The sequence below is a fragment of the Sceloporus occidentalis genome, unplaced genomic scaffold (assembly GCF_023333645.1).
Source record: "Sceloporus occidentalis isolate IW3139 unplaced genomic scaffold, rSceOcc1.0.p SCAF_43, whole genome shotgun sequence".
NCBI lineage: Eukaryota > Metazoa > Chordata > Lepidosauria > Squamata > Phrynosomatidae > Sceloporus > Sceloporus occidentalis.
In genome coordinates, this window is record NW_028317023.1 from 3,184,614 (window position 1) to 3,211,731 (window position 27,118).

At 39.0% G+C, this 27,118-nt stretch overlaps 1 protein-coding gene across 1 annotated transcript in view; it reads left to right on the forward strand.

The window, feature by feature from the left end:
- LOC149289695 (smoothelin-like protein 2) overlaps window positions 1-23,197 on the forward strand; it is a 39,501-nt gene extending 16,304 nt beyond the window's left edge. The window contains exons 2-9 of the mRNA XM_089490225.1: window positions 1,616-1,697; window positions 2,666-2,887; window positions 4,641-4,700; window positions 5,568-5,637; window positions 7,234-7,401; window positions 11,399-11,516; window positions 14,382-14,533; window positions 23,071-23,197. Coding sequence (XP_089346351.1) covers window positions 1,616-1,697; window positions 2,666-2,887; window positions 4,641-4,700; window positions 5,568-5,637; window positions 7,234-7,401; window positions 11,399-11,516; window positions 14,382-14,533; window positions 23,071-23,197 — 999 coding nt within the window. The remainder of the gene's footprint in view (window positions 1-1,615; window positions 1,698-2,665; window positions 2,888-4,640; window positions 4,701-5,567; window positions 5,638-7,233; window positions 7,402-11,398; window positions 11,517-14,381; window positions 14,534-23,070) is intronic.
- The last annotated feature ends 3,921 nt before the right edge of the window (window positions 23,198-27,118 follow it).

A 27,118-nucleotide genomic window follows, 5' to 3' on the forward strand; every position in this document is an offset into this window, starting at 1 on the left:
GGGTTTTTATTTCATAAGTATTTTCTTCAGTATGGTGAAAAAGATAATTCACAAAAAAATGATGTGGGTTACTGAATTTCAGGTTCAAGGTTAAAAATTCAACTTTCAATTATTTTTTGTGACTTTGCTGCATTTAGAAACATTCCTCAGCCCACTGTATTAGCCCACAAAGCAAAAAGCGTAGCATTGCTTAATATCCCGGCATTTACTGACGCTCACGTGGCACTGTTTAAATCCAGTCTGTCATAGAAAAGTGTATATAAAAAGCCTTCATTTGTGTATTTACAACTTAATTGTATGGTGATTTGTAGGTTCTTAAATGATGCTCCTGGCATTCTGCACTACAGAGGGACATGATATAAATACTTAGCTTAAATGTATTTAAAGTAGGGTAAAGTCCTGACATAAACTGATCATTATCTCCTGGTTTGCTCAAATCTCCACTTATTAAACATCTTTGAGCATGGTACCGCTGCAATAAATCTGTTAGGGCAAAGCGTATGTTTCTGCTAGAACAGTCACATCTGTATGGATGTTATCTCTGTAAGTGTGGCTCGGATTATGCATTATGTCCAGTTTACGCTAATGGTTATCTGACCGTGTTAATACTGTCTGTTGCAGTTTACTTTTAGGCATAAACATTGTATTATCCATTATATCTCTTTGCGTTGTTGTGTACATTCTTGGATATGCAAAGAAGAAATCATGTATATTAACATGTGTTATGTGTTTTACATATATATATTTTATTTTTTTATTTTTACTTTCCTTGTATTTCACTTGGTATTGGAAATATATGGTATGTTATCTTAACTCCTTTATTCATGGTGATGTCAAGGGTTGGGCAACCTGCAATACCCATAACCTTTTGGCTTACCCCAGAGCTTGAGGGTGATGTGATTATACTTCATCCATTACTTTTTCTTTTTGTTAAGAGTGTTACATGCACCATTAGGACCACTGTTGTAAGTGAACCATTCTTCTCCACTTTCAACGATATAACTCGTCTTCGGTGTTCATGGTATTTAGGTACTTATACATCACAGATGTAGACATGTACAGTGGGTGTTCATCATAAAACATTTGATTTTCACAGTACCGTCCCTAAACTTTCCAACAAGAGCAGAGAAATGCTATTAAACCAGCCTGCCACCAAAGCCTTTCAATTTAAATAAATAAAAATATATTAAAAATGTAGCTAGTATTATATTGTTCTAGAAAATGCCATTGGGGATGGGGAATGTTGAGGTACTGTCTTATAGAGTCGGGTATACGGGGGGGGGATGGGAGGTGGTCATAATATTAGTAATGGGCACATACGCTAGTAATTCTGCATTACTGTAAATTCCCTGTGAAGCATTCTTATGACTTGACATTGATGTAATGTTACCTGATGACTGACTGCTGTTTAAAGTTAATCCTAATGCTAAACCTAATAAAATCTCCTAAAATTAATGCCAGCCAACCAGTGTGGATGGGTTTTATTTGCTGCTAAGCCTCCACAATCCTATCATTATTCAAGCTGACATAATCTTTACCCTTGTGCCTTAAATGTGATCGTTAATCACCAACGAGCTGGCAGACTAATGTTATGTTTGGTCCATTCTTTTGGCAGAGTGTGCCCGAAGAGCAGAATGATGATTCTGCACGAACCAGCGGCTCTTCGGTTGTTGAAAATGGACATCAGACTGTTTCAGGTAACTGTCTGCTGGCCAGAGAATTATTTTGTTGGATTTGTCATCCGGGGAGGTTGTGGGCAAGCCATTTCCACAGAGCTCTGTTAATTACCCAAAGGACCCCCAGTTACACACATGTGGACTACACACTCCCAAATCTCATGAAGAGTGGAGGCTGTTAAAGCTGCAAAGTTGGTGCGAACTACATGTTAATGCCCATGGTTTTTGAATAGGATGTCCAGCAAGCTTATATAGGAGCGATGGTCGGGTGTCCACATACTTTTGGTCGTATAGGGTGTATATGTGTGTAAGTATATTCATATTTATTTATAAATTGGTAGATCACTATGGGATACATTTAAAGAAAAAAGACTTACTGAAGAGCTTCCACTTAAGATGCTTAATAAAGCCACTTCAAGGGGGTGTACATTTCATTACATAAGTAGCAGAATTGTACATTGGCAGCTTAGAAATGTTTACCAATGTGCCTCTGGTGTAATGGAGAGACCACTCATGGATGGTTGCATCAGGTAGCTTTCTGCATTTGTAAGGTTGCAAAATCCAATGTCAGTCCTGTAAATCTAGTTAACTCACTCGGTTAAAATAATATTTTTTTGTAGGTGCTAGCATCTACCTACTTAGAGCCTGCAAATCTAGAGCTAAACCTCCTTCCATTTTCTACCTACTTCGTTGAACAGCATTAGAACCCTCATTCATAGTATTATCAAGTACCACACCCTTCTTAGAAGTACTTTAATTTAATCATGCAAATTTACCCTTATAATGATGTTTGGTGGAAACGCTTGTTTTGTGACTCAAAAGCAGGTGCTGATAGATTGTTAAACTAAAAAGAAAAGCATAAAAGCAAAGACCAGTTAGGGTTTATTTGCCTAATATTTTAGGTTTCTCCCCCTTTGACCTGCTGGCCTAGGCCAGAATGTAGTGTTGAATTTTATATGTTGACAATTGGCATATCCTTTGTTTTCTAGACAAAAGAGTAATCTCTCAGGAGTCAAACTCCGTGGCCTCCGCTCCTTCGACACAGGAACACTCTCCAGCGATGTCAGTGAGGATGCCACACCTGCCAGTCACAGCTGTGACTCGATCGGGTCCAGAGACCCATTCCAACACAACCAATGGCAACAGCCGCCAGCATGGATATGACCTTAAGAGTCCTCATGAGATGTCTCCTAAACAAAACAATACACAGGGTGAGCCACCCAAATTAAAATTGCTTCTGGACCCAAGGGAACATTAATTTAGACCCAGTTATCAATGCAGCAGTACATACATAACATGGGAGCTCACCGGTTTTACTCTGGAAGCTTCATTTGGTGGGTATCTCATAAAGGTACACCTGCCCATTGCTGGCTAAGCCAAATCCCCCAGTCCAGCTCAGCTCCCCCTTTTGCATCCATGTAAATATGGTTGAAACCTTTGGGGAAAACATTAAATGTTGTCTTCTAGAGTTTGGGTCAAAATGAGTAATTTTAAATATTACATTACAAAAAATAAGGTGTAATATTACTAAAAAAAAATTTAATATTTTCACTTTTGTATATTTGCATTTCCTTTTATAGTTTTTACACATAAAGTTTAAGTTGCGCCAAGTTACTAGTATAATCTTATAAACTGATAACCTTAAGCTATTTTATGATAACTCCCAGAGTATCTGAGCCCCTTAGCGTTGGTTGTTTAGTTAAAGTTACAGAACATTGTAACAAAGTGTATTGGATTAATGGTCCTTTTAAATTCCCATTCCTTTAAAGAATGGGAATTTGGAGCTAGACACAAATACATCTCACATTATCACGCACATTTGCAATTTTAGTTTTACAGCAAATCTTAGTTAAAATGTGCAGATGTTAATGTTTCTTACTTCACTCCGATAATATTAGCCCGATTGTCTTTATTCCCTTATCTTGTTGTTCTTGGACGAGAGAAAACTTGTTTCTGTCTTTTGTATTTGTTTTCTGCATGACTGATTAGTGTTTATACTACAGTGAGGTTTTTGCTAGATGGTATCAGTGGATATTACATGCAAGCTTGTAATTTTAAGGTATTATGATCAGTATTGGCACAGACGCCAAGTCTTTGTAAATGATCCACACATTCCAGTACAGACTGACCAGTTATGCATTAGTGATATGCAATAAATCTTTTTTTAGCGTTTATTATTTTATGTAAAAGTATTGTTGCATGCGTGGGACAGTGAAAGACCCACAAAATAATTGGGTGAAAACCTACGAGGATGTGTGAAGGAATTCAATCGGTTCAGATTATTTGAAGTGAACCTCAACGTTTCATTACCTCATTTTTACAGTTCAGACCAAATCTAAGCTTTTCTTCATATTATGTATTGTTTTATATAGCACCATCATGTTCTGTAGCGCTGTACAATGGGTAGACAGAACAAGTAGTATATAACATAACCATTTGACTTAAGGAAACAGGTGAGGCCCTGCTCAAAAGAGCTTACACTCTAGAGATCATCAGCTTTTGACCCCTTTTATTAGTGGCTGCCTGGGTACCACATTAGAAGCGTGCTGGTATGTCTGGTCTAATGTAAGATTTTGGAAGGCGTTGTGAATTATAACGGCACGTCAGTTGGAGCAGCTCTGTTAGAAATGGTTTGTTGAGTGATCCACTCTGGCAATTGATATTTATACAATCAGCCATTATTTTACTGATTTCATAAGGGTCTTGTTCCATTTCATGAGAATGTTTGTTTCATCTAGCTCTGAGAAAGAATGTTCAGAGCGCCGCATTCCTTTATCTGCCCCCTGTTTCCACTGGTACGGTCTTGCACGCCTTAGCCTCCAATCAAAGCAGGTGTTGGTTGGATGACATCATTCGAAATATATTGTGAGAACCTGCTTTTTGTGGAGAATATCTTTTTGTATAGCTATTCACTGAAACGCATTTGTTGTATCTATCTCTCTGTTTTCTTTGTATGTCTGCTAGGTGCTGTCAGGACATGGAATGCCAGTGTTGTCAGGACAATGGGTGTATCAACCAGCTCTGGTGAGCCTATACTTATGTTACTTATCCTGCCGCAAGGCAAAAGATTATTAAAGACATGTGAATATAGCCATTATATGTAAACTTTCTGGCTTATAGATGATACAATGACTCTAAAGGCACATCAGGCATCACCTTTCTGCCAGATAATCCTCGTATTTAGGAAATTAGAACTGTTTACCTGGAATTCACTTTACTCACTCTTCTCTAATTTTATAAACGTAATCTAATTATGAATCCATGGGTTTACAGGATTTTGGATAGGTGCAAAACAATTACAAATATTTTCTTATCAGGGCTTACACTGCATACATGATCTCCATACCTGGGAACTCTTGTTTTGACCAAGTGTCCCTGGTTGAAGCCCTTCTTCCCCTGGTCAGTTTCCTCAACCACTTACAACCTCCTACTTTAAACCCATTTAGGGCTGCCTGGGGCTACCCCAGTTCATGTGTGTGGCTAGATACATGTCTAGCCTTGCCACTTTATGACTCCAATAACCCAGAAGAGGGAGTGCTCCGGTGGCCTATACTGTGAAGTTGCCAAGCACGCACTTCTCCCTGCATATCACCTTTGCATTTTGGATGGTCAAATTTGATGAGGTTCTCGTTCAGTGAAACCAGTCTCCTAATAGGCACAGTTGATGTAAACAGATGAAGTTTTTCATTTATTCAACAAATCTCCCTATAAATTTGAGATGACAGCTGTTTATAAAGAAACCACCTCTAAAAGCTGTTAACTTGGTACCAGAGTACTAAAGAGATCTGGATATATCATTGTAGGGATTATTTTGACATAGCTGAAATATAGCCAAAAAACATATTACGCTTCCCGCGTTAGTTTGTTTCATTTCTTTTTCTTCCTCCGTAGAAAAAACCATATCTGCTTCAAAGACCACTCAGAGTTACAGCGTATCATGCTCTTCGGCAAGCACCGAAAGGTAGGTATTATCCCGTAGATTTCAGGTGTTCCTGCTTCTAAACAACACAAAGGAAGCTCTACAAACTCTGTGTTATTCAAAACATTAAAGAGAATCAGTTGCCATTAAAAATGAAAAAAAAATAGAAGAAGCATACTGAGGTTTAATTTTAAAATATATTTAATGAGTTTTGTTTTTACACTGATTAACCGAAGGTTGGTTTTAGTTGACAGAACCACTTTAAAGCTGTGAGGAATGAATGTTGGGGGATCAGCTGTAATCCTCTGACCTGTTACCGCTAGTGCGTAACAAATACTTAGCACCCAGTTGTCCCGGATTCCTGTCGCATAACGAATGCGTCCGCTTGTCTACCCATTTCAGAGGGCCGCGATCACCAAAAACCATAAAGAAAATCCCATTATCGTTTTAACCGCAAAACAGAATTCTAACAAAACGCCGCCGCCCCTAAACCAGCTCTTCCAGATACTCAAAATATCAGTGTGGTTCCCACCCTGTGATGAATTGAGCACTGGAACTAAAGCAAGCAGAAGTGATTGATAACTTGGCCTGATGTTGAGGACAAGTTATGCAGAGAAAGAGGAAATGTATGGTGTCTGCCTCGGAGTAATGTCTGCATATTTAATGTCTTTGAGAGGATGAACTGCATTCCAGCAGAAGTGGTAGATGCTAATAAAGAGAGGACATTTGAATATGTATGGGATAGTCATAACTATTTTTTTCTGAATTTAAGACAAAGCCTATGACAAAATAAGGTTTGAGGCTTTTACAGCCGGTAAAATGAGCAGCCGGGGCGCCGGTGCGCTAATGTGTAGTCTTCCAGCGCACCCCCTCCAGATAGACCATGCAGGCTACTGGTGGGGTGGGCACTCAGTGGAGTCACGTTAAGCACACACAAAGCCTAGAGGCCCAAGGTCCCCATAGAGTGTTAATCAAGCACCCATGGGCAGACTATATGGGCCTAATGGTGCTTAATTATACAGGTTTCTTGTTCTCGGAACATGTACAGTGTATTTGTTTGGACTTGCGTCTGTGACACAGGAAAAAAGTTTATTTCCTATTTAATTTTTACACTAGATTTACTTTCTATAGTGTTATATCTTTGCTTAGGGGATTGTCAAGTGTTATTATAATGTTTTTTGAGATTGTGTAAATATATGTTTGGATGATGTAAAATCACTAATCGTTTCTGGCTCTTTGGAATGTGAGCAGTAAATCTATGCAGCCATTGAAGGCTTGATTGACAGTTATAGGAGCATAGAGCTCTACAGCTAGTCCTAGGCTGCTTTTCTAAAACACATGTTTTTGTTTGCTTACCGTACAATAATTTAAAGTATAGGATTGAAAGGCTGTCAATCTGTCCTTTACAGACATACCTCTGTGTAAAGAATGGTTTCATATAAACAGCAGTAAAAATCTAAAAGCGGTCTTGAAACCATGGCAACCAATTATATTTTCTTGCCAGTTTTACCATTCTTTTGGTTGCAGTGATAAGACCAACTACTGCTATTAGATAATTGCGTCAGAAAAGAGAGTCGCAGGTTTGCTATACCTACTATAGAACCGCTCGCTTTTTAACATGGTTGTTTTCTTTCACAGTGCCGACAGATATTTTGATGTCACCCCTAAATCGCACTCTCCTCCACCTGCTGTAACCCGTCAAGCTGAAAGGAAGCGGGAGTTAGTCAGGTCTCAGACACTTCCCCGATCTTCAGGTACTCAAGCTCGCAAGGCCTTCTTCGAGAAATTCGACCAGGACAGTGTCAAGTAAGAGCCAGATTATTTCCTAATCTCTGCTTGTAGATCATGCCAGGTTTTTAAAAATCTGAAAGGCCATATTACCCATTTTAGGGAGCTACCAAGAGTACCAAGCAAGTGCACATAGGTTACACATGAATTGTTTGTATTGTATGATTCTTGCAGCTCACAAAGCTTACGTATTAGAACCTTGTTTTTATGGGAATTGGTGGTCATCCTTGACAGGTCTTAAAGCAAAGTGTACTCTGATTAGGCTTGCTGTATAAACCACCCGACCAAGAATACACACCATGGTCTGCCAGATACTATTGTGTGCAGGAGGGAGATGAGCTGTTGTATAGTGTGTGTGGGGGGAGGTTGCTGGATGGTGTTGTGTAGGGGTGAAAACAGCTGGTGTAGTGATGTGTCTTGGGGAAGGGGCTGCCAGATAGTGCTTTATATATATGTGGGGAGTGAAAATGCTGAATAGTGTTATGTTCAGTGAGGACTGCCAGAGAGCGTGTGCAGGGGGCACCAGATAATGAAAGTACAGAATAGACACAAAAAATAGACAAGAAAGAAATAAACACCTAAATTAGTACTTCAACTTGTGTAATTCTGATCATTATGAATTTGCATGTGTATTATATTGATTTTAATGTTAGTGTTTAGTTTAAGGGCAGAAAATGACAAATTTTAGAAGGAGCTGCCACGCATTTTTAAAATTATTGCTTAAGGAATCATTTTCCACAAGCCTTTCTATGCCATGCAGAGTGTTTGGCTGTTTCTTGGACAGCCTTTCTAGCAGGCTTCTTGAGCAGTGGTGTGGAAACTGCAAGGTCCGTCAGCCGGGGTCCATGCAGAAGAACTGCTGGATGATGTGAGCACACATCCAGTAACCCGGCACTCCTTACAGACAAGCCGTCAGGAGGCAGCCTCTAGGGATAGAAAATAGCGATGTCCTTTTTTTTACTGAAATCTTCTTGAATTGTGGTGTCATTTGTTTCACTGAAACTCTAAACTGTCAGTCAAGCCATGATTTGTTTCAAAGGCTCCGAAGCTTTAATATGCAGTATCAAATGAAGTTCCTTATCGAAGCAACATATATTAGTTCTCCATAGTGGGTAATACTTGACCTAAACTGTTTCACATATTGTCATTAAAGAATCTGCAATAACACTAGTATGAGATCATGTAAAATCTTCAGAATTGATTGATTGCACACAAAACAAATGGGACTTAATTGCTTTAAAAAAAAAAGAAAATCTTTGCTTACTCCTTATTGCTCCTGGGGGGGGTTTCAGTAGCGTGATTGTTCCTTAATGGGTTGTTCCCAGTAAATACTCTTGTTTGCTTCATTGTGAATATAATTATGCTCTTGATAATAAATGTCAGTCACTGACATCATGTATACTGTAACAATGGGATAACACCTGTAGAGGTGAGCTTTTCCTATGAAATGTTGTAGTGTTTTACGAGACACAATGCATGCAATAATTCTAAGGAAGCTTATTAGATCACTCAATAAGTACCTCCAGACATCAGTCGTAAAGTAAATGTAATCACTTTAACCCACCGATTATAGCTATGAGGTCTGTCTAATTACACGTCACTACTCCTGACTGTAAATCACTCACAACTCTTCCTTTGTCCTTAAATGCTCCCCGAGACATGTTAATCTTTTCCTTTATAGCCATCTTGAAGATACCAAATATACAAACTAGAGAACCGCACAACCTAAAAAATAGAATAAAAGGAATAAATATTCAGATTCCCGGGTTTCTGCTAGAATAATAATGGCCAATAAGGACACAAAACAAAGCAAGAATCCAAGGCATGCCCAGTGAATACCATTCAAAAAAACATACCATCTAACACGCAGATATTGGGCATTCCGTCACACTAAACTGCCTTATTCAGCTCCTTGTTAAGCAATCTAGAAATTAGAAATGACTTGTCAAACTTGGGGTAGTTTGATGTAGTGACGGGCTAAGCAATATATGACCATATAGTGTGACTGAATCCCCAATATTTATGCCTTAGATAATATCTGCTGAATATGTCTTGAATTCTTGCTTTTATCTTGAAGATACCAATTAGTTGTTTTTTTTAAATGTATTTATTATTCCAAAACCAGTTGCTTTCTATTCCTTTTTGTGTCTCTTTAGTTTACATTTTCAAATAACCTCTCCTATATTCCCTTAAATGTGTCATAAATGTGTATATATTTGGGTATTGTGTAGCAAATATGGCACATAGAACATAAAAATCCTAATGTACATTAGCAGTAGATGAAAACTTTATGCAAGTATCACACACATTTGCTATCTTTTTTTCAACAGTAGATCTACTTCTTTCTTTACTAACAGACATTGTTAGCCACATATTCTGGATCACAAGTCCACTTTAAGACACAAGAGACTTACACACAGGATAAATACAATTTGTAGTGTTCAGACGGGATCAGCTGGAATTTCAGCATTTCACCTTTTTTACACAATTACCTTCTTCCTGTTATACGACATGTCCTCTCTGCCTAAAATAAAATATATGCAAAAGGCAAAATGTATATGCACACAACATGAAAAATAAGCCTTAAATTCTCAGATGTTGGGTTGTTTGTCATATATAGGATTGATAAATTACCCTGCGGCGGAGGTTAGACGTCTCCTGGTTCCTTCTGCTGTGTGTATTCTGTTTTATGACAAGATCACGTGTTACTTATTATCACAATGATAAAGATTGATACTAGTAAAATAATTATGTCAATCGGAATGTTCAGACTCATGGGTGGGCTGTTTGTTCTGGCAGGGATACTGTAAACTCTATATATTCTCACACATTTTATATAGTTTTTAAATATCCAACTTAACTTAAACAATGAAAGTGTTGTATATTAACTTGATGCGGTTTAACACCTCCAGGTCATAGAATACAAAATACATATGCATTTCTACATCTGTGTATGGTATGGATGTAGTCAGCATTCAATGTACTTTATCATATCACATTTCTACCTCAAACACTACAAGGATGTCCCGAGGGCAGTCCGCCATCCCCTAAACACCCATTACTAATTTACACCGAGGATGGGCCTGGCCCTGACCCAAGACTAAGCACACAACCCAAGCAACCCGGGAAGATATGTACAAAGGGGAGACTATTGTGCATTCATCACAGAGGCTACTAAGGTAGAAAGCACCAATAATTTCATAGTGTTGACATTCTAATTCGTGTAATTTCTGGGCACCCATGATCTCTGAAACACTAATGCTGTTTTTTTTGTACTCTGAGTTGTAGTATACAGCGACTGAAGTTCCAGAAACTGCATGTTTGTTTCTTTTTGGATTAATTCTTTTTATGTCAGCAAGTGCTGTATGTACGGCTAACTTGCACATGGCACTGAGGCCCATTCTTGCTGGACTTTGTACCCCGTTTAGAGACCCCCCCCCCTTGCAACAGACCCGGTTCAACATATGAATGCTTGTGTTCCTGATATAAATACAGTTTCTAAAAGGACTTGCTACGGTTCATTATTCTGTTTCTTGAGGCTGGAGGCCTAGCTGTCCCGGTAACTGGAGAAAAAAAACACCAAAACACTATAGAGTTACATTATTTTTCACTAGTGTGTGCCTTGTAGTACACGTTAAGTGAGCACCAGCAATCCCTCCTTTTCATCGCAATCTAGCAAGTACAAGCAAAGGAGATGTTGTATGCAGTACTAAGAACTGTCATAAAGGGCCATTGTACATAAAATAAATAGCCATATATTGTATAGTATTGGTGGTACGTATTTAATATTGGGTTAGCCATATTCAATATTTGCTACGCAGCCACCTATGATATCTCCATGCTTAATATCCATTTAGTCTGATATAATATGCTCTAAAGAGGATTTCAGGCTCTGGCAAATTACTTTTTGTTTTGTTAATAACTGTTCTGTGTGTATAAGGGTAATTGTAGTCTCGTTGAATTCTCATTGAAATACATCTGATTATTAAATGTCTTTCTTCTGTTCTATTTATAGAGGAAAGGGGGAATCCAAGGTGAAGTTGAAAAGGTCTCAGAGTTTTGGCGTCGCTAGTGCCAGCAGTATTAAACAGATCCTCTTGGAATGGTGCCGCTCGAAGACAATTGGATACAAGGTAATTACGAGCTGGCATATCTTCATTTTAACAAGGCCCGGTGTGAGTAAGGGACAGTCCAAACATACTAAAAAGAGATGCAATATATCCGAAAGCATTCTAAGGTCAGCGTTCTATATTAAGCTGCTTCCATAAACTTGACAATTGTGCAAATAATGTATTTGCTTGTGATAATGTTCTACAGACTGCTGCTGCGATTGAAAGTCATATAATTTAAGACATTTTTTGGCATCCTCTCTATGCTGTTCCGCAAAGCCATATATTAATGTTACGATCCTTTTTATAAGCTGTCCTAGAAAGCGTGGGATTTTCGTCTGAGAGTTGATAGAGACATCTGTTGGCACAGAGAGACTCACCTTAATGCAACATCTTCTGTTAATAGGATGGAGATAAAAAAAACGTAAACTCCATTCAGTTCAGCTGCGGACAGAATATTTGTGCCTTTATGGCTGTAAAATCACTTAAAATTAGACAAGTTAGTAAAAGAAAAGTTGATAGGTTGCCAAGCTAGTAAACATTTGGATATTGGAATTCATTCCTTAACATCAGTTTCGCTGTCAAATACTATAAATTGTTAATAAAATAATTGTCGGTGGCTTGCAACCCCACTGCTTTTATAAGAACCAGACACGTTTACACCAGCTTCTCAAAAAACGCCTCGCTGGTGATATGATGGCTTGCTGGTAGTCGTTTTCAGGGGCACTAGTCACTGAATGGGTTTCGAGCAAGCCGTATGTCTTCAAATATTGATCGTACGGCGTGAAAAAAATGGGTGCCCCAAACGTGTTCAGTTGTGGATCAATCTTCCACCTGGTTACGTTTCTCTGGACAGCAAGATATTAAGGGGGAAGTCCCACTGAAAATATATTTCTCAATTTAAAATGCAGTGTAGTATACAGTAATATAGGTTAGCAAAAACAACCTTTTATTCCAAAAAAGTCAGCTACCGTTCTCAGCCATGTGATATTTTGAGTGGCTTTCGCTGCACCGCACTGAGCTGGTTGTTTATGGCAATGCTGTGAAGTCCGTTCTATTGGTGGGATTACCGTATTGGCTCGAGTATAGGCCGCACCCGAGTATAGGCCACACCCTAAAAGTTAGGTGCTTTTTTTAAAGAAAAAAAGGTAATTTAAAGTGTAATAGATATGCTGCCACTCTGCCCCCCCCGAGACATGTTGCCACTCTGTGTGCCCCCCTCCCCTAGACTTACCAGTGCAGACTCCCGGAGTCCCCGCTGTCTTGCGGGGCCGACGGGGGACATGTATACCGCTTTGCGTAGAATAGATGTCCCCCGCCGGTCCCGCAAGACACCCGGGACTCCGCACTGGTAAGGATGATTGTTAAAGCTTACCACGTTCACCGGCGAGCGTAAACAACCTCCGCTGCCGGCATGTCTGCACGATGTGCTTTAACAATCTCCCTTACTGGGGCAGACGTGCCGGCAGCGGAGGTTGTTTACGCGCATCGCCGCTGCCGGTGAACGTCTGCGTGATACGCTTCGACAACCTCCCGTGGAAAGTGCCGGCAGGGGAGGCTGTCTGAGCGTATCAGAGAGTAGGATGCAGGTCCCCTGCACCGCTACGGGGGATCTGTATCCTAACCCTGCTGCCTGCCCGGCGCCCGGAACTGCATGTCCCGGGTGTCGGGCGCTAGACCCCGAATATAGGCCCCACTTTAAAGACTTAAAGTGGGGGGAAAAATTGCGGCCTATATTCGGGCCAATACGGTATGTGGCTGTGTGATTAACAATGGCACATTGTATTGTTTACCCAGGCAATACAATAAGGCGTCAGGGTGTTTGTCCAGTAGATTTGGCTAAAATATCAAAGCTAGAACATATACAAATGGCTAGTGTGAAGTTGCCTTATGATGCAAAAGCATAATCTTTTTGAAAACGTACTTTTATGTTTTCGCCTTTCATGATATAGAGGAATGCCTTCCTGAATGCCTTCCTACAATGAGTTGTAGGTGAAATGAGATGAATTTCTTATTCACCAGCTGAGTCCCATGAGAGATGGTATTATTTGGGGCTATTACATTAAGATGAAATACACAAAGGGAACCATTGTTCCATTCTAAGCAACACAAGAACCAATAAAGCAAGTAAAGTTTTAGTATAATTTTAAAATCTAAGAAGAGCCGAACGGTTCAGTATTAACTCTGCATTTTACTACGTCAAGATTTCTAATGCTTTGTATACACCGGAGTCTTAAATTGAAGGGGATACCTATTATTATTTGGCCAATATAGAAGAAAGAAAATGCGGAGTCAAAGGTCTGTTCTTCAAATGGACCCCAGGCATTTCCATTAAACAATTTACCCAGACTTAATATCTCCAAAATAACCAAAATGAACTTAAATTACAAGCAGGTTTGGATCTCAAATGACCGCAAATGATTGCTATGTTTTTAATAAATGTTGAAACCATTGTCTTGATTCATGGCTTATTAGAGAAAATTATTTTCATGCAATAGTATTTTTATTAGTTTTCTATTTCCATAGTAAAGCATTTTAGTTGTATAGCCCCCACCCTTTTGAGAAACACTGTACATTCTTTATGTGAAAATTAATAGTGAAGACTATTTCTCCGTTTCTGTGTTGGCTATATTGTTTTTTACTAGGATGCTAAGCACCGATGCTTTGTTATAGTTACAGTGAAGAGATTATGTCTATAGCATCTCCCTGTTTCACTTGTGATGCACATTAGAACTAATTACATACATTTATGTAACCTGCTCCAAAGATCTCTCATAGTATCAGTAAACAGGCAAATGAGAACAAACTTAATAAATTAATTGGATATGTCCTCTTTATGCGAGATTGCTCGTTTTGTGGTCTAATTGAGTCCTCTCATTGGTTTTCTAGAACATTGACCTCCAGAACTTTTCATCCAGTTGGAACGATGGGATGGCTTTCTGTGCCCTCGTCCATTCGTTTTTCCCTGAAGCTTTTGATTATGATGCCCTGGTGCCCGCAAACCACAAACAGAATTTCGAGCAAGCTTTTTCTACAGCAGAGTAAGTAATTTTAGTCCTGACCATTGCTAACTGGACCGATTCTGGATAGCGTATCAAAGAAGGACAGCTAAGTCTTAAGCAGGAGATAAGAAGGGGTACTGATTTAGTGTTTACGTCTCAAAGTTTTTGGATTTTTTTTTTTTTAAATGAGATAGGGCTAGACAAAATTAGGACTATGAGTTGGTTATACCATGTATGTGGTGGTGTCCCAGTATTTTAGAAAATATTTGTTTTATTTAACTGAAGCCCCTTTAAATACAAAAATTGAGAGGCTTATATCATCCTAAAGAAAGGCTTGGCCCTAAAAATGATTAAGCGTTGTGTGCACGGTTTTCCTCCATATTTTTTACTGTTTTTGCTTTGAATCATTGCCAGCTTTTATGGACAGGGCAGCAACAGGTAGCATCCCAACTCTTGGTAAACCTTCTATCAACATACACTAAATTATCTAAAAGTATGTGGACACCTGACCATCACACCTGTATGAGATTGTTGGTCATCTCTTCCAAAACCATGGGCATTAATATGGAGTTGGGCCCACATTTGTGGCTATTACAGCCTACACTCTTCTAGGAAGGCTTTCCGCTACGTTTTGGAGTGTTTCCGTGGGAACTTGTGCCCGTTCAGCCAAAAAAGCATTTCTGAGGTCAGACACTGATGTTGAACATGAAGGCCTGGCTCGCAATCAGGGTTCCAGTTAATTGGGTGAAGTTGTAGGGGGACTGATGTTGCCGCTGCCAGGGGTTAGACCTAAGGTACTGTCGAAGGTAAATATGCAGCTGCACATAACCTGTATGAATTCCAATTCCCATGATGCTCAGTGAGCATGCATTATAGCAGGGGCGTCCAAGTTTTTTCTGCAGTGGGCCACTTCATCAGAATTGTATACGTGCGAGGGCAGCACTCATTTTTCACTGAGAGAAAATATGGCCTTTAATAAGATATGCAGATTAAAATAAATTAAATGACACAAAACCTTTACTTTTCCTCTCACTGATTTCTGGGCCTAGAAGTTTTGTGACTACAAATGCAGGATTCTGTATAAGTAAAAATAAAATAGTTCTATTTATTTTAGGGATGCACTAAAATGAAAATTCTGGACCAAAACTGAAAATTCAGGGTTCACTTAGCCAAACCTGAAAGTGACCCCCCCACACACACTTTTAATAAAAGTAAGTTACACACCAAAATTGTACAAAAAATTATATATTATGATTGTTAACAGCAATCTCAGGCATACCCAGATTCCAGCATGTACTGGTTGGCTGGGCGTTGTACCGGTATTTTTTGTCCAATTTTAGTGTGTAACCATGCTTTTATTAAAAGTAACACACCACAATTGGACAAAAAAAAATCAACAATATGACTTGGCATGATAGGAGTGTGATTGCTAACAGCAAACACACTCTTTTTATACCCAGCCAACCAGTAAATGCTGGAACCTAGGCATGATGGGACTGTGATTGCTGTTAGCTGTTAGCAATCACACTCCTATCATCCCAAGTCAGCCAGTACATGCTGGTACAGGGTGGCTGTAAGTGATGTGCAGACCCCATACTGCTGGCAGCATCAATACACAAGGGGGCAGCTAGCCAGGTTTCAGCATATACTGGCTGACTTGGCATGATAGGAGTGGGATTGTTAACAGCAATCACAGTCCCATCATGCCTAGGTTCCAGCACTTACACATCCATGCTATCACACACACAAATTCATTCATTCACAGATTAATTCCCTCAATCAGACATACTCATTCACACAACCTACCCCAACCCCTTACCCGCTCTACAGCTCTCTCAATGCCGATCACAGACTTCAGCAGGGGGCGCGGCCTCCCTCGTTTTCCCCACAGAGGAGGCCGGACTGGAGCAGAGAATAGACCCTCCCACAAGTAAGCAGCAGGGCTCTTGTGATCCTGGCTGCCGATCTCACGCGGGCCGCACCTCGAGGTCCCGCGGGCCGCATGTTGGACACCCCTGCATTACAGTCTGACACTTTGTGATCTATTCACTAAAGAGAAGGTTGGTAGGAGCATTGTGTTTCAATGTCTCAATTTCACTATACATTGTGAAGGGCCAACCCTTGGAGCTTCTCCTGCAGCAAGAGTGAATCTACATAATCTATAGTTTCAATTTAGTGAGACTTCTTCAGTCCCCACACCCATTGAATTATATGTTAAATAGGTTCAGGTCAGTCCTTCACACTGAAGAAACTTCATTATGAACAATGAACCAAAGGAACTGAAGCCACACAACTCCTGCTATCTCTCCCTTTAAGGAATAAACCCTCTTGAGAACTACCTTTGCATTAAGGTTTCAATAAATACCCCCTTTTAAATGTGGTTACTTGATGTACAGCTCTCCAGGATAACATCACACAAGCACCACTGCATCAATCGCTGATGAATCCACTTGTGCTTTTCTGAACACCTGCCATATAGGAGTCCCGGTGCAGAGCTTACGCTCTGATGTCTAACTAGGGGTTGGGGGACTAGACCTATTAAAACATACCATGCTCCCTTATGAATGGAAAGCTATACAGGCAATGATTACATTTATTTGAACGTGTGCAAATGCCATTAAAGTCCTTTCATGTCTTCTTAGCTGGTGACTCTTTTTACTTTCCCATTTTCCCTACTTCTGTCAAGTGTGAAAACAGGTGTTACTGGCATGAAATCTATACGTTTCTTGGCTTTGATTGCTTTTATGACTGGGTTATGTAGGGGAATTGGTTGAAATTCCTTGACATAATGTTTTTAAACTGAGCCCTAAATAAATCTTGTTAGTAGACCATTAAAGCTGCCTTCTTTCAGCATAAAAAGTTTTTGGTTACTCCGAGCCGGGCAGCTGCTGGTATATTTCGATGTATGCAGCTGGATAAATGAACAGATATAGCTCCTTTTCCGTAGTTTCCTGATATCACTAAAAACATATCTATTTATCTAAACTGTTTTTCATAGTGTATTGTGTAATTTAACCCTTTATTTTCTCTATGCCTAACCTGCCCTATCCTGTGTGCTGTTGTGCAGTAAAATGCAAGTGTCATGTAGTATGTTTAAAAAAAAATATATATATACAATGACCTATACATGAGGGGTATTTTTGTATCTGGAAATGCAGCTGAATACATTTTGGTGGTTTTCCCTGCGGTTGCAAATAACCTGCGCCAACTTAACTGGTGCAAATTATGGAGATATATATATACTACCCCTTATATATATATATATATATATATATATTGTTTTGCAAAGTACTTTAGTATGCATTCTTGTCTGGTGAGACAGCATTAAAATGTCTCTTTAATCATGTTTTATATCTATTATGTCACTTAGATAAGGTTTGCTTGCAGACTACATGCTGAACAAGACCTTATATGGAAGAATATGTCCCCTTTATTTATTCTTTAAAGACAGAACGCTCATCAGATTGTATCACACATAGGAAGAGTGACACTGATATCCAACCTCTTATGTTACTGCTGGTTGACATTTTACAAACTCTGCTTCGCAGTCCTATAAACCCAGTGTTTCTTTAAGGTGTTTTGTGACTTGTACCACTTATGACTTAAACGTTATGAGTTAAACGGTATTCGTGGTCTACATTTCTAACCGCCACCAACCTGAATGAGAGCTGCAGTATATAAGGTATCTAGCAATAAACTAGATAAAAATAATACTAATAACAAAGTTGGATATGTAATATTACAAGTATAACTGTGCTTTATGACACAAAAAAAAACAATCTCCAGTGTGCTGCTTTTGTAAGTTGGCCTCCTCGTATTGTGCATAGTTAAATACGTGAAATTTCTTCAACACCTTCTCACTGTCATGCAAGGTTAGCTCAGCCCTTCCAAGTTTGGTCACATGTAGTAGTGAGGTGAAGAAGTTGAAACCGCAGCTCTCCTGCCAACTCCTTTTTTAGTGACTAAACCCTTAAAGTGTCCAACATAACCTATACTTCCCTTTAATAATATTCCACTCTTTATTACCAGGCTCCTGAGATCCCTCTTCAAATAGTTTGATTTTTTCAAGAAATGTCATCCTAGTGTTTTGCGTAAGTGAGAATTTAGGGCCAAGATCAACTTTGATGCAAAGTACATTAAATATATCAGCGTTCAGCCTCTCTGGGGATACATGGAGAAACATCTGCTCATTTTCATTAACCTTGTGTTGCATTCCTCTCCAGAGTGAAGTGTATATTGATAGGACTTCTCTTGGAACGCAGGAGCTCTCTGACTCACATTGGGAATAGAGTCGGCCCATGTTATTACAGTCTGCACCAGAATTAGATCAAATGCTGCCTTCTAGTCCCACTGCCATTGTTATATTCTTTGTATGTGTGTGTATGTGTTTGTAAAAAGGTAAAACAAACATTATAGCAATACATTATGTCATTGCTAGAGACGTGTAAGTGACCGCATTGAGTCATCCCTTAGCCTTTTGTACCCTTGTTAGATCATTGCCCGGTTATGTACATCACTCTTATGTAGCAATATGAACCTTGGCTGGCACACAGTATCTCCAACTCTTAGAACCTGCGCCCCAGGCACACTTATTATGTTTTGGGAATCTGGAATGTTTTCACAATGACTTCATCCTATGTCAGACCCTCCCAAGAGATCTACATCATCTGCATGCTGTGTGTCACTCTGTCCGCAGCCATGTGTAAATAGTGTGGGGGTAGCAATACGAAGATGTAAAACTGTATATGTCAAAAATGTATGTCAAAAGTATCACTCCAAAAACACAAATGGGTTTATTCGCCTAAGAGTGGTTTGGCAGGGGAGTTGGGGTTTCTGCTCAATGCATTTTTAAAGGGACTTCATGGAACATCTATCTGCAAGAATGTCCTGCATAAGGCATAGTTCAAATCGTAATTCAGAAAGATTTCTAGAAAGTCACGTTAACTAGAATCTAACAAGCTCTTCTTGCAGCAGAAGTTGGACCACCTTGTATAAACTCTAAAGTGTAATAGGGATGAAAAAGGGCCAAGACTTGTGTAGCACAAGGAAATAAAAAGCCAAATGTCTAAATCTACATCAGGTAGTTGTTGCCAATCAAGAGGTGTCAAATAAGTCATAGACCGCAATATGACCACATATACATCTACAGGCATATGAGGACAAACCTAATACAGCAACAGCCAAGTGTCCTGTTAGAAAGTAGTGTGGAAATGGTTTGCTCTTCACCCATTTAATGCCAAAGCATTAAATAATCTCCTATCCTCGACCTATATACATATGAAGCACGTTTATTGGAATTATGACTGTGTAAATGTTTTTTTTTAGCAAACTACAACAAGAAAGGAAACAAGAATATAATAAACTGGAGTCTGTGTATTCTATCTCAGGAATATAAGTAGCATATATTTTACCTACAAGAACATTATTATTGTGTTTGAAATAAACATGTCACCTTAACATGGTTAGTTTATTGTTAAGTATACTGTTTAAAAATAATTTTTGTAAAATAATTTTCAAGATACCACTGGTTATCATACTGTTACCATGTGCGATTTTGTATTGACTGTTCTCTCGTTGGGTATAAATGGAGTGGTCCCATAGACAATGGCCATCTAGGATTCCTAGGCCATTTTAACATAACCCTTTGTACATTGCTGCAGAATATGATGGCACTATGTAAAACAATAAATAACCCTAAACTCTCACCGGAGTACAACTCCTATGAAATATCTGCCAACCATTTGCTGTAGTTGAGCTAGACGGGTAAAACTTACTGAGAGTAGTTCCCTAACAGGCTCCCCTGCCAAAACATTTACAGATAGATGTTTTTTGTCCAAATCAGCCCTACAGGGCCAGCAAATGACCTTTTCTTACAATAAGGGTTGAGCTGACCCTGCTTAATACATAGAGTGCCGTTGTGCATGTTTGACCCTTGAGAAAACAAACAAGCCAATTTTACCTATATTACATTCAAATTCAAGATCCGCAGAATCGTTGGCTTGAGCCAGTATCTGGAAGTAAGTAAATTGGCTTTATCTAAGAAACACTTAAGGGAATTATTCTGCAAATCACACTTTTAACTTTTAATATATGTAAGGTTTTCGTAATTTTTTTTAAGGGATAAGAAAAGATTGTGTCTCTCTTTAAATGATTATTGGTTAGTCATCCCGAGTATGTATGTTTTCCCCTCTTATTTTCTTTTTACTTATAAGCAGCTGATGCTTCTCATCCTCTTGTTAACATTACTCTTCAGCAAGGAATGTCAAACTATTACAATTTGTAATTGTTAAGTGTCTTGGCAAGAGAAATTAACAATGTTATGATCTTTGTTACTGTGTTCTGTGTTGTATTTATTTTTGGTCTGCTCTGGAAGGCTACAAATTGAGTTTTTCCCCTGGTATTCAAACATTGTGGTATAAAATACTTTTTTTTCATATTATGCAACCCAGCAGTCTCCAGGGTATAAAACATTGTTATTTTTGCAAAGGCATCAGTTGGCAACTGTTACATGGTGGGAATATTTATCGCCATTTGATTCTAGACCCAACTGGAGTCACAAATGACACTAGCTGGAGAGCTTGTAACCAGACGGCACCAGCTTTATCACTTGCTCCTTGGTTGAAGCTGAAACTTGTTAACAGATGGACATGTCTGCTAGTTTTGTGTCAATCCGCTTAAACAGTCAAAGCTTTTATTGGAAGCAGACTGTCTGGTCTGATATGTGGCAGAGCATTTAGTTCACATGTTCCCATCATGGAGGGTTTGTTTTACATAATATTTGCAGTACATAATTGGTCGCTGTGGTCAAATCAGATCTGGAGACCTACCTCTGCGTTGTAACCATGCTTTCTGCTAAACATGACCTCTCTCCATGGGCACTTCCGTGGAATTTCTGGATAACACTAAATTGAACATATTCTTAATTACAGGAAGGAATAGGCTGTTAAGTTAAAGGGATATATGCCTTCAGGAAGGATACAATTAGGGGAAGGAGTGGTGTTAAGCCTAACTTGCACACTAGCCTCAACGATGATATAGATGATGGGGATTTTCATCATGTGAAATCTCTGTGCCTACATATTAGAAAGAGGTGCTAATCGACTTGAGGTCCTTATGAGGCAGATAATAATTACAAAAATTAGTAGTGTGTGTGTATTTAATAAAATGGATTTTTTTTTTTGGCAAAACAAATGGTGTTCAGGAACACACATAGTAATTAAAGTTACTGATCCAGGGTTTATTTTGACCATTTGACTATTTTTTTTTTTTCCCCAGGTGCCAATAGCCTTAGTTACGACCTATATCATGAATCCTAAATCTTAGAAGAAATGATGACCCTTAAGGACCATGTTTGTTAACCCAGAGATAAATAATAGTAATGCACATGTAATGGTTTACTGTTCTATGTGCCGTTTTTGGTCAAGTTTACTAAAAAATTCTATGTAGCCCAGTAGAGTTATTTACTGCTCCAATATTTTTGGTTTGTTTTTTTTCTCAACGTATAAGGTTTTGATTTCCAAAGCAGGAATATTTGTGTTAATCCGTAGCGTTGTCCACAGGACGACCAAAGTCGTGCAGTGTACCTAGCCACCCTTGGCAGATAGGGACAGGAAAAGTCATAATTTTTAGAGCACAAATCGGCAGAGCACAGATATAACAAAAATCATGGAACGTTTTGCTAGGATGTGGAATAAAAACACTGCAGTTATCTCTGCAACAGCTTCTATAATTCATAAACGTCAGTGTATACCATTGATCTTTTTGGTTTGGAACATACCAACCTCCCCTTAAATCCAAGCACATGAAGAGCAGGTGGATTCAAACAGAGGTATTACCAACGCTCCATCAAGCCCCATAGTTAATCCTCTGCATCTAATTGGAGATTTAGAAAAAGTCCGTGTCAGGAATCCTGTGGTTAGAAATGGCTGGATCAGACGTGAACTTGTGTCACTGTGGTTTTAATTAACTATAAAAAAAAATGTGGCACAGGATAAAACGACCCATTAAACTCACTGGCACAATAACGGCAGGTCATCTGCTGAGTGAAGGACTGTGTTTCTTACTCTTTGAAAGCAGCAGTCCGTGCACCTTTCTTCTTCCATAAAACTCAACCTGTAATCCTATTAACTGTAACTAAACTAGGTGGGATCATTATAATATCACACTAAATTAACTTATTTAATTACTACACTAGTGGTTGTTTTTTGTCTTTTGTAATTGCAAGATTCTGATTGATTACATTATGCAAATGGTGGATACTTACGCCTGAACCATCAGCTGTTCAAAGGCTAAGCGCTGTAATTGTTCATTGCACCCGATAGATAGGATTGCGTGTGTGTGTCGGAAGAACGTTCAAAAATAAATTCACCATAAAAAACATATTTGTCCCTTTTTACTGGTACTGTGTAGATCGAAGAGTTATACTGGCCACCAAATAGTACATACATGCATAAATGTTTTTAAACGGGCTGGTCTTCTATAAAGAGGATGCATTTGTATCACCATAGGTCCATGGGAAGGGATGTCCTCTTAGACCGGACACTTACTAATCATATTTTTATCATTTGAAATTTCAGGAAGTACGCCCACTGTGACCGTCTCATAGAAGTGGAAGACATGTTAATGATGGGACGAAAGCCCGATCCAATGTGTGTGTTCACGTATGTGCAGTCTCTCTACAACCATCTCCGGCGCTTTGAGTGACATCCTTGTCCCTGACCCACCACCCACAGGCATCTTGTCTCTTTCCCTCTGCAGTAGCCCACAAACTTTCCCAGCAAAAGCGGTCTCCATAGTTCTCTCCTACACCAACACCTTGGGCGTGCAGCCTGACCTCTTTAACGGCACCTAAAAGAAGAAAACCTACAAGAGACGGAGGCTAAAAAAGGTGTTGGGGCTGGTTTTGTCATCTTCAGCATGATTCAGGCTTTATTAATGACCTCCTCGGCAGCACATTGTCTACTAAGAGAGCTGGGACACTGAGACAGAACTTACTAAGGAGAGTGTATGGTGCAAAAAGAAAAAAAAAATAAGATTTACAAATACTCCAAATGAGCGGATGATGCAACAGTGTTTCCTTGAGAAAACGCCACATTTGCTAAAGCATGTTCTCAAGGAAGTTGTGTGTTCAGCACTTGTTCGATACTGTTTTTATTTAGGTTATGTTTTTTTTTGCTTTGTGTTTTAATTACATCCTGCTCCTTGGGAGTATGCGACTCAACCCTGTCTTTTAGTGAACAGATTATAGTAACGGTTGCTCTTTTTTAAGTAGAAATCCTTATTATTTTATCTCATTTGAACATTTATTCCTTATACCTAGGAAGATTATACATATGCTTTCTTGAGATCAGAACTTTGCAACTTCAATCCAGATATACATCACAGGGCGTAATGTATCCCTGGTGGTGTATTGGTGTAATATTGTCTGCTTTTGGTGGTCTATGGGTTTCAGACCCCTCCGTTAAAGTGCCTATATCAACAACTGATACCAGATAGGGGGATAGAGCATCTAGGGTTGAAGGATATGTACTGGTTATTATCACATAATGTATGATGCATTTAAAGAATCCCAAATACCCATAGTTCATTCACCAATTTTCCCTGTGTATGTATTTAGATTAAATATAATTTAGTATAAAAATGAATATACAATTCATCCAAGTGTAGAAAAACTTTAAAAATGTGAATGTCGCATCCCCAGATTTTTCCTGGTATGTAATGCCTTCTAAGTAGTAAATTGATGCTCTACTGTTTGCCATCATATTCCCTCTATAGGATTATTGGCTTTGACAGTGCTTAGAAGATCAGGCTTCCATAGTCTGCCTAGTCATCAGTATGCGATGGTGAAGAAGTGCAGAGAGTATCGCTGCCAGCTGGCTGCTTTGGCTGGGACAATGTGAACTCTTGTCCTTAAAATGGATTCAATGATAAATCCTAGTTATTAATAGATTATCACTCCTTTAGAGCCCACTCAGAAAGAGGGTGTCCATCGCAGCTCTACGTTCCTGGTGCAGGAAAAATCATGGACATTAATCTAATACTTCATTGCAAGAAATGCATTTCTGTAATGTTAAAAAGAATGGACAGCAATGTAAGCATCAGCAAGGGGTTAAATACATAGTGTTTTGTTTAACTCCTTATGTTCTGAAAAGGAACAAATGTCACAGAGGAAAATGACACCGGGCTATTATTAGAATTATTTAGATAGGCATCTGTCAGTGGCAAGCATGGCGGGGAGCCATGTGATTCAGGCAGTATTTTGCTTACTTCTCTGTAGTTCAGACACTACTCGGGTTTCCTGTGATGTATAGAAGCAGATTGTGACAGTGTCAGGTTTTTCCTTTTGCCCTTGAGAAAAAGCGACTGGAAAAAAGTTGTTCCAAGGTACCTACTAAAAAAAAAAAAAACCTTCCCAAAACATGTACAATGGCTTGGGCACTTCCAATATGTACCACAGTGTGATATGATAAAGGGCAGACGTGTGCTTCTGTTTCATCTGCCCCTTCCGAGGCATAGTCAAGTTGGCAATACTGAACTACACCTCCCCTAAACCTTCACCACCTACAAAAGATGGCGCATGTCTACTGGAGGATTATGTGAAGTGCTGTAGTTTGCTGTGTAAGCTTTTTGCATAGTCTTTAGATACAATGCATAGGACACTCACTAATCTGTACATATAACCATTTTCTTACAAGAGGGCAAATTCAATTCACGAGTGGAGTATACACCCACTTACATGAAACTATATCCAGATCTACGATATCCTATGTGTTCTTATTAGTTGTGTTAACCTCAACCAGAATCCCATAGTCTTATCTTAATAAGTACAGTACTGTTTTTAGTGAAAATTGAATACTGTATTTTTGTTTTTATTTCAGTTAGAGTGCGCTCAGTAGCCATTTTCCTCTTGGTCATTAAGAGCCAATGTAATGCGAGGGGACATTCAATGGGTGAAATATGTTTCAAGGGTGCGAAAAATGGTTTGCTAACACATGTGTTTTGGCACTCCAAGGATCTTAATGTATGTTGTTTTATTTTTCTCAAGGTTTATTATGCTTATCTTACCACTATTTTAATTCATAAGTGCAACACATTATGTTAATGATTTCACTAATTTCATGCTTTCTGTGTAAGTGTGTGTATGTGTGTAACGGTTAGCTCAGATACGTTTTTTAAGCCCTTTTATATCTGTTGTTTAATAAAGGGCTTTGATGCCAAAGACACACAAATGATTCACCAATAGTAGTGATTTTGTACAGTAAAAGGCACCGCAATATTAGGTTGTTACCCACAGGTTAAAGAGATTTATGATATCCAAATGTGATTTTTATTATTTTATATAATTTCTTACATTTCTCTGTATTGTCTGCTGTTTGGATGAAATTTATTATTTTACTCGTACAGCAGTATTTAATTTAAAATAAAATTAAACTGTTCTGTACAATACGTATGCCTGCCTGTCTGCCTGCCTTCTAATTTGCAAACAAAATGACTAAATTATTTTACAGTTGAATTATTAGTGAACATCAGCATTAGGAGATTTCAACAATATGCATTTCCACACTTGTTTCAGCTTTTTTTTTTTTTTAGCAGCACAAACCAGGAGTGTTTTGCAGGACCCTGTGGCGACATCAATAATATCTTCTGTAATGATTTATTTACTAAGCGTCGTGACTTATATTTTCACTGGCTTATTTTGGGGGTATGGCACCTTGCAATTTTTACTCCATATTCTAACCGCACATAAGTGATCATTCATGCATGCACAATGACACGACTCCATTTAGATCCAAAAGAGGGTATATGGAAAGAAAGGAAGCACTACATGGCTTATGGAAGCTCTGTCTGTGGTTGCTACATTTTCATTTTTGGCACTCAGATTTTGAATGTGAGCCCATGCTTCGGGCCTTACCAGCACCAGAGTCGGGTCTCTTACATGGTAGGTCCATGGTACCCATGCAGTGCTTTGATAGAGGCGGCCCCAAGACATGTTCTTTCGTGATAGGTTCATGGAGAAAGAGAAGCTTTTCTGCACCTCTCAGCAAATCTTCATTATTCTGACCTCTCGTTGCACTTCCCAAGGAGGAGCCATGGGGACAGCCTTTCCACCATTCGGCCAATCGAGGTCTTTGGGGTCAATTTGCTGAAGGGAGAGTTTACAAGTGGGCTTGCAGATACACTATACATTGTGAAGATCCAACCCCAGGGACCACCTGCAGCAGGAAGAGCTTGATTGGTTCAATATAATGTATAGGTATATTAGAGAGGTTTCTTTGCGGTTTCTTCACTTATTAAGTTATGCATTATACAGAGCTAGTTTAGTCCTTATTGCTGTAAAAAATAAAATGTTAGTGTACACCCTTCATAATGAACATTGAAGTGAGAGAGTGGAAAGCACAGCTCTATTTTCAGTGAATAAACCAATTTCGGTTCTATTCGCTGTAAACAAAGATAAGTCCCAAGATCATCTCAGGTCAATTACTCACGCCATTTGCTGGATCAACTCAGTGTTGAACGTTGCCAAGGTCCCATGTAACCCCACAATAAAATGCATGTTGAAGGTGTACACATGAAATATGTGAGAGCAAATCTGATTGTCAATGACTTATATCCCCAAAACAACCA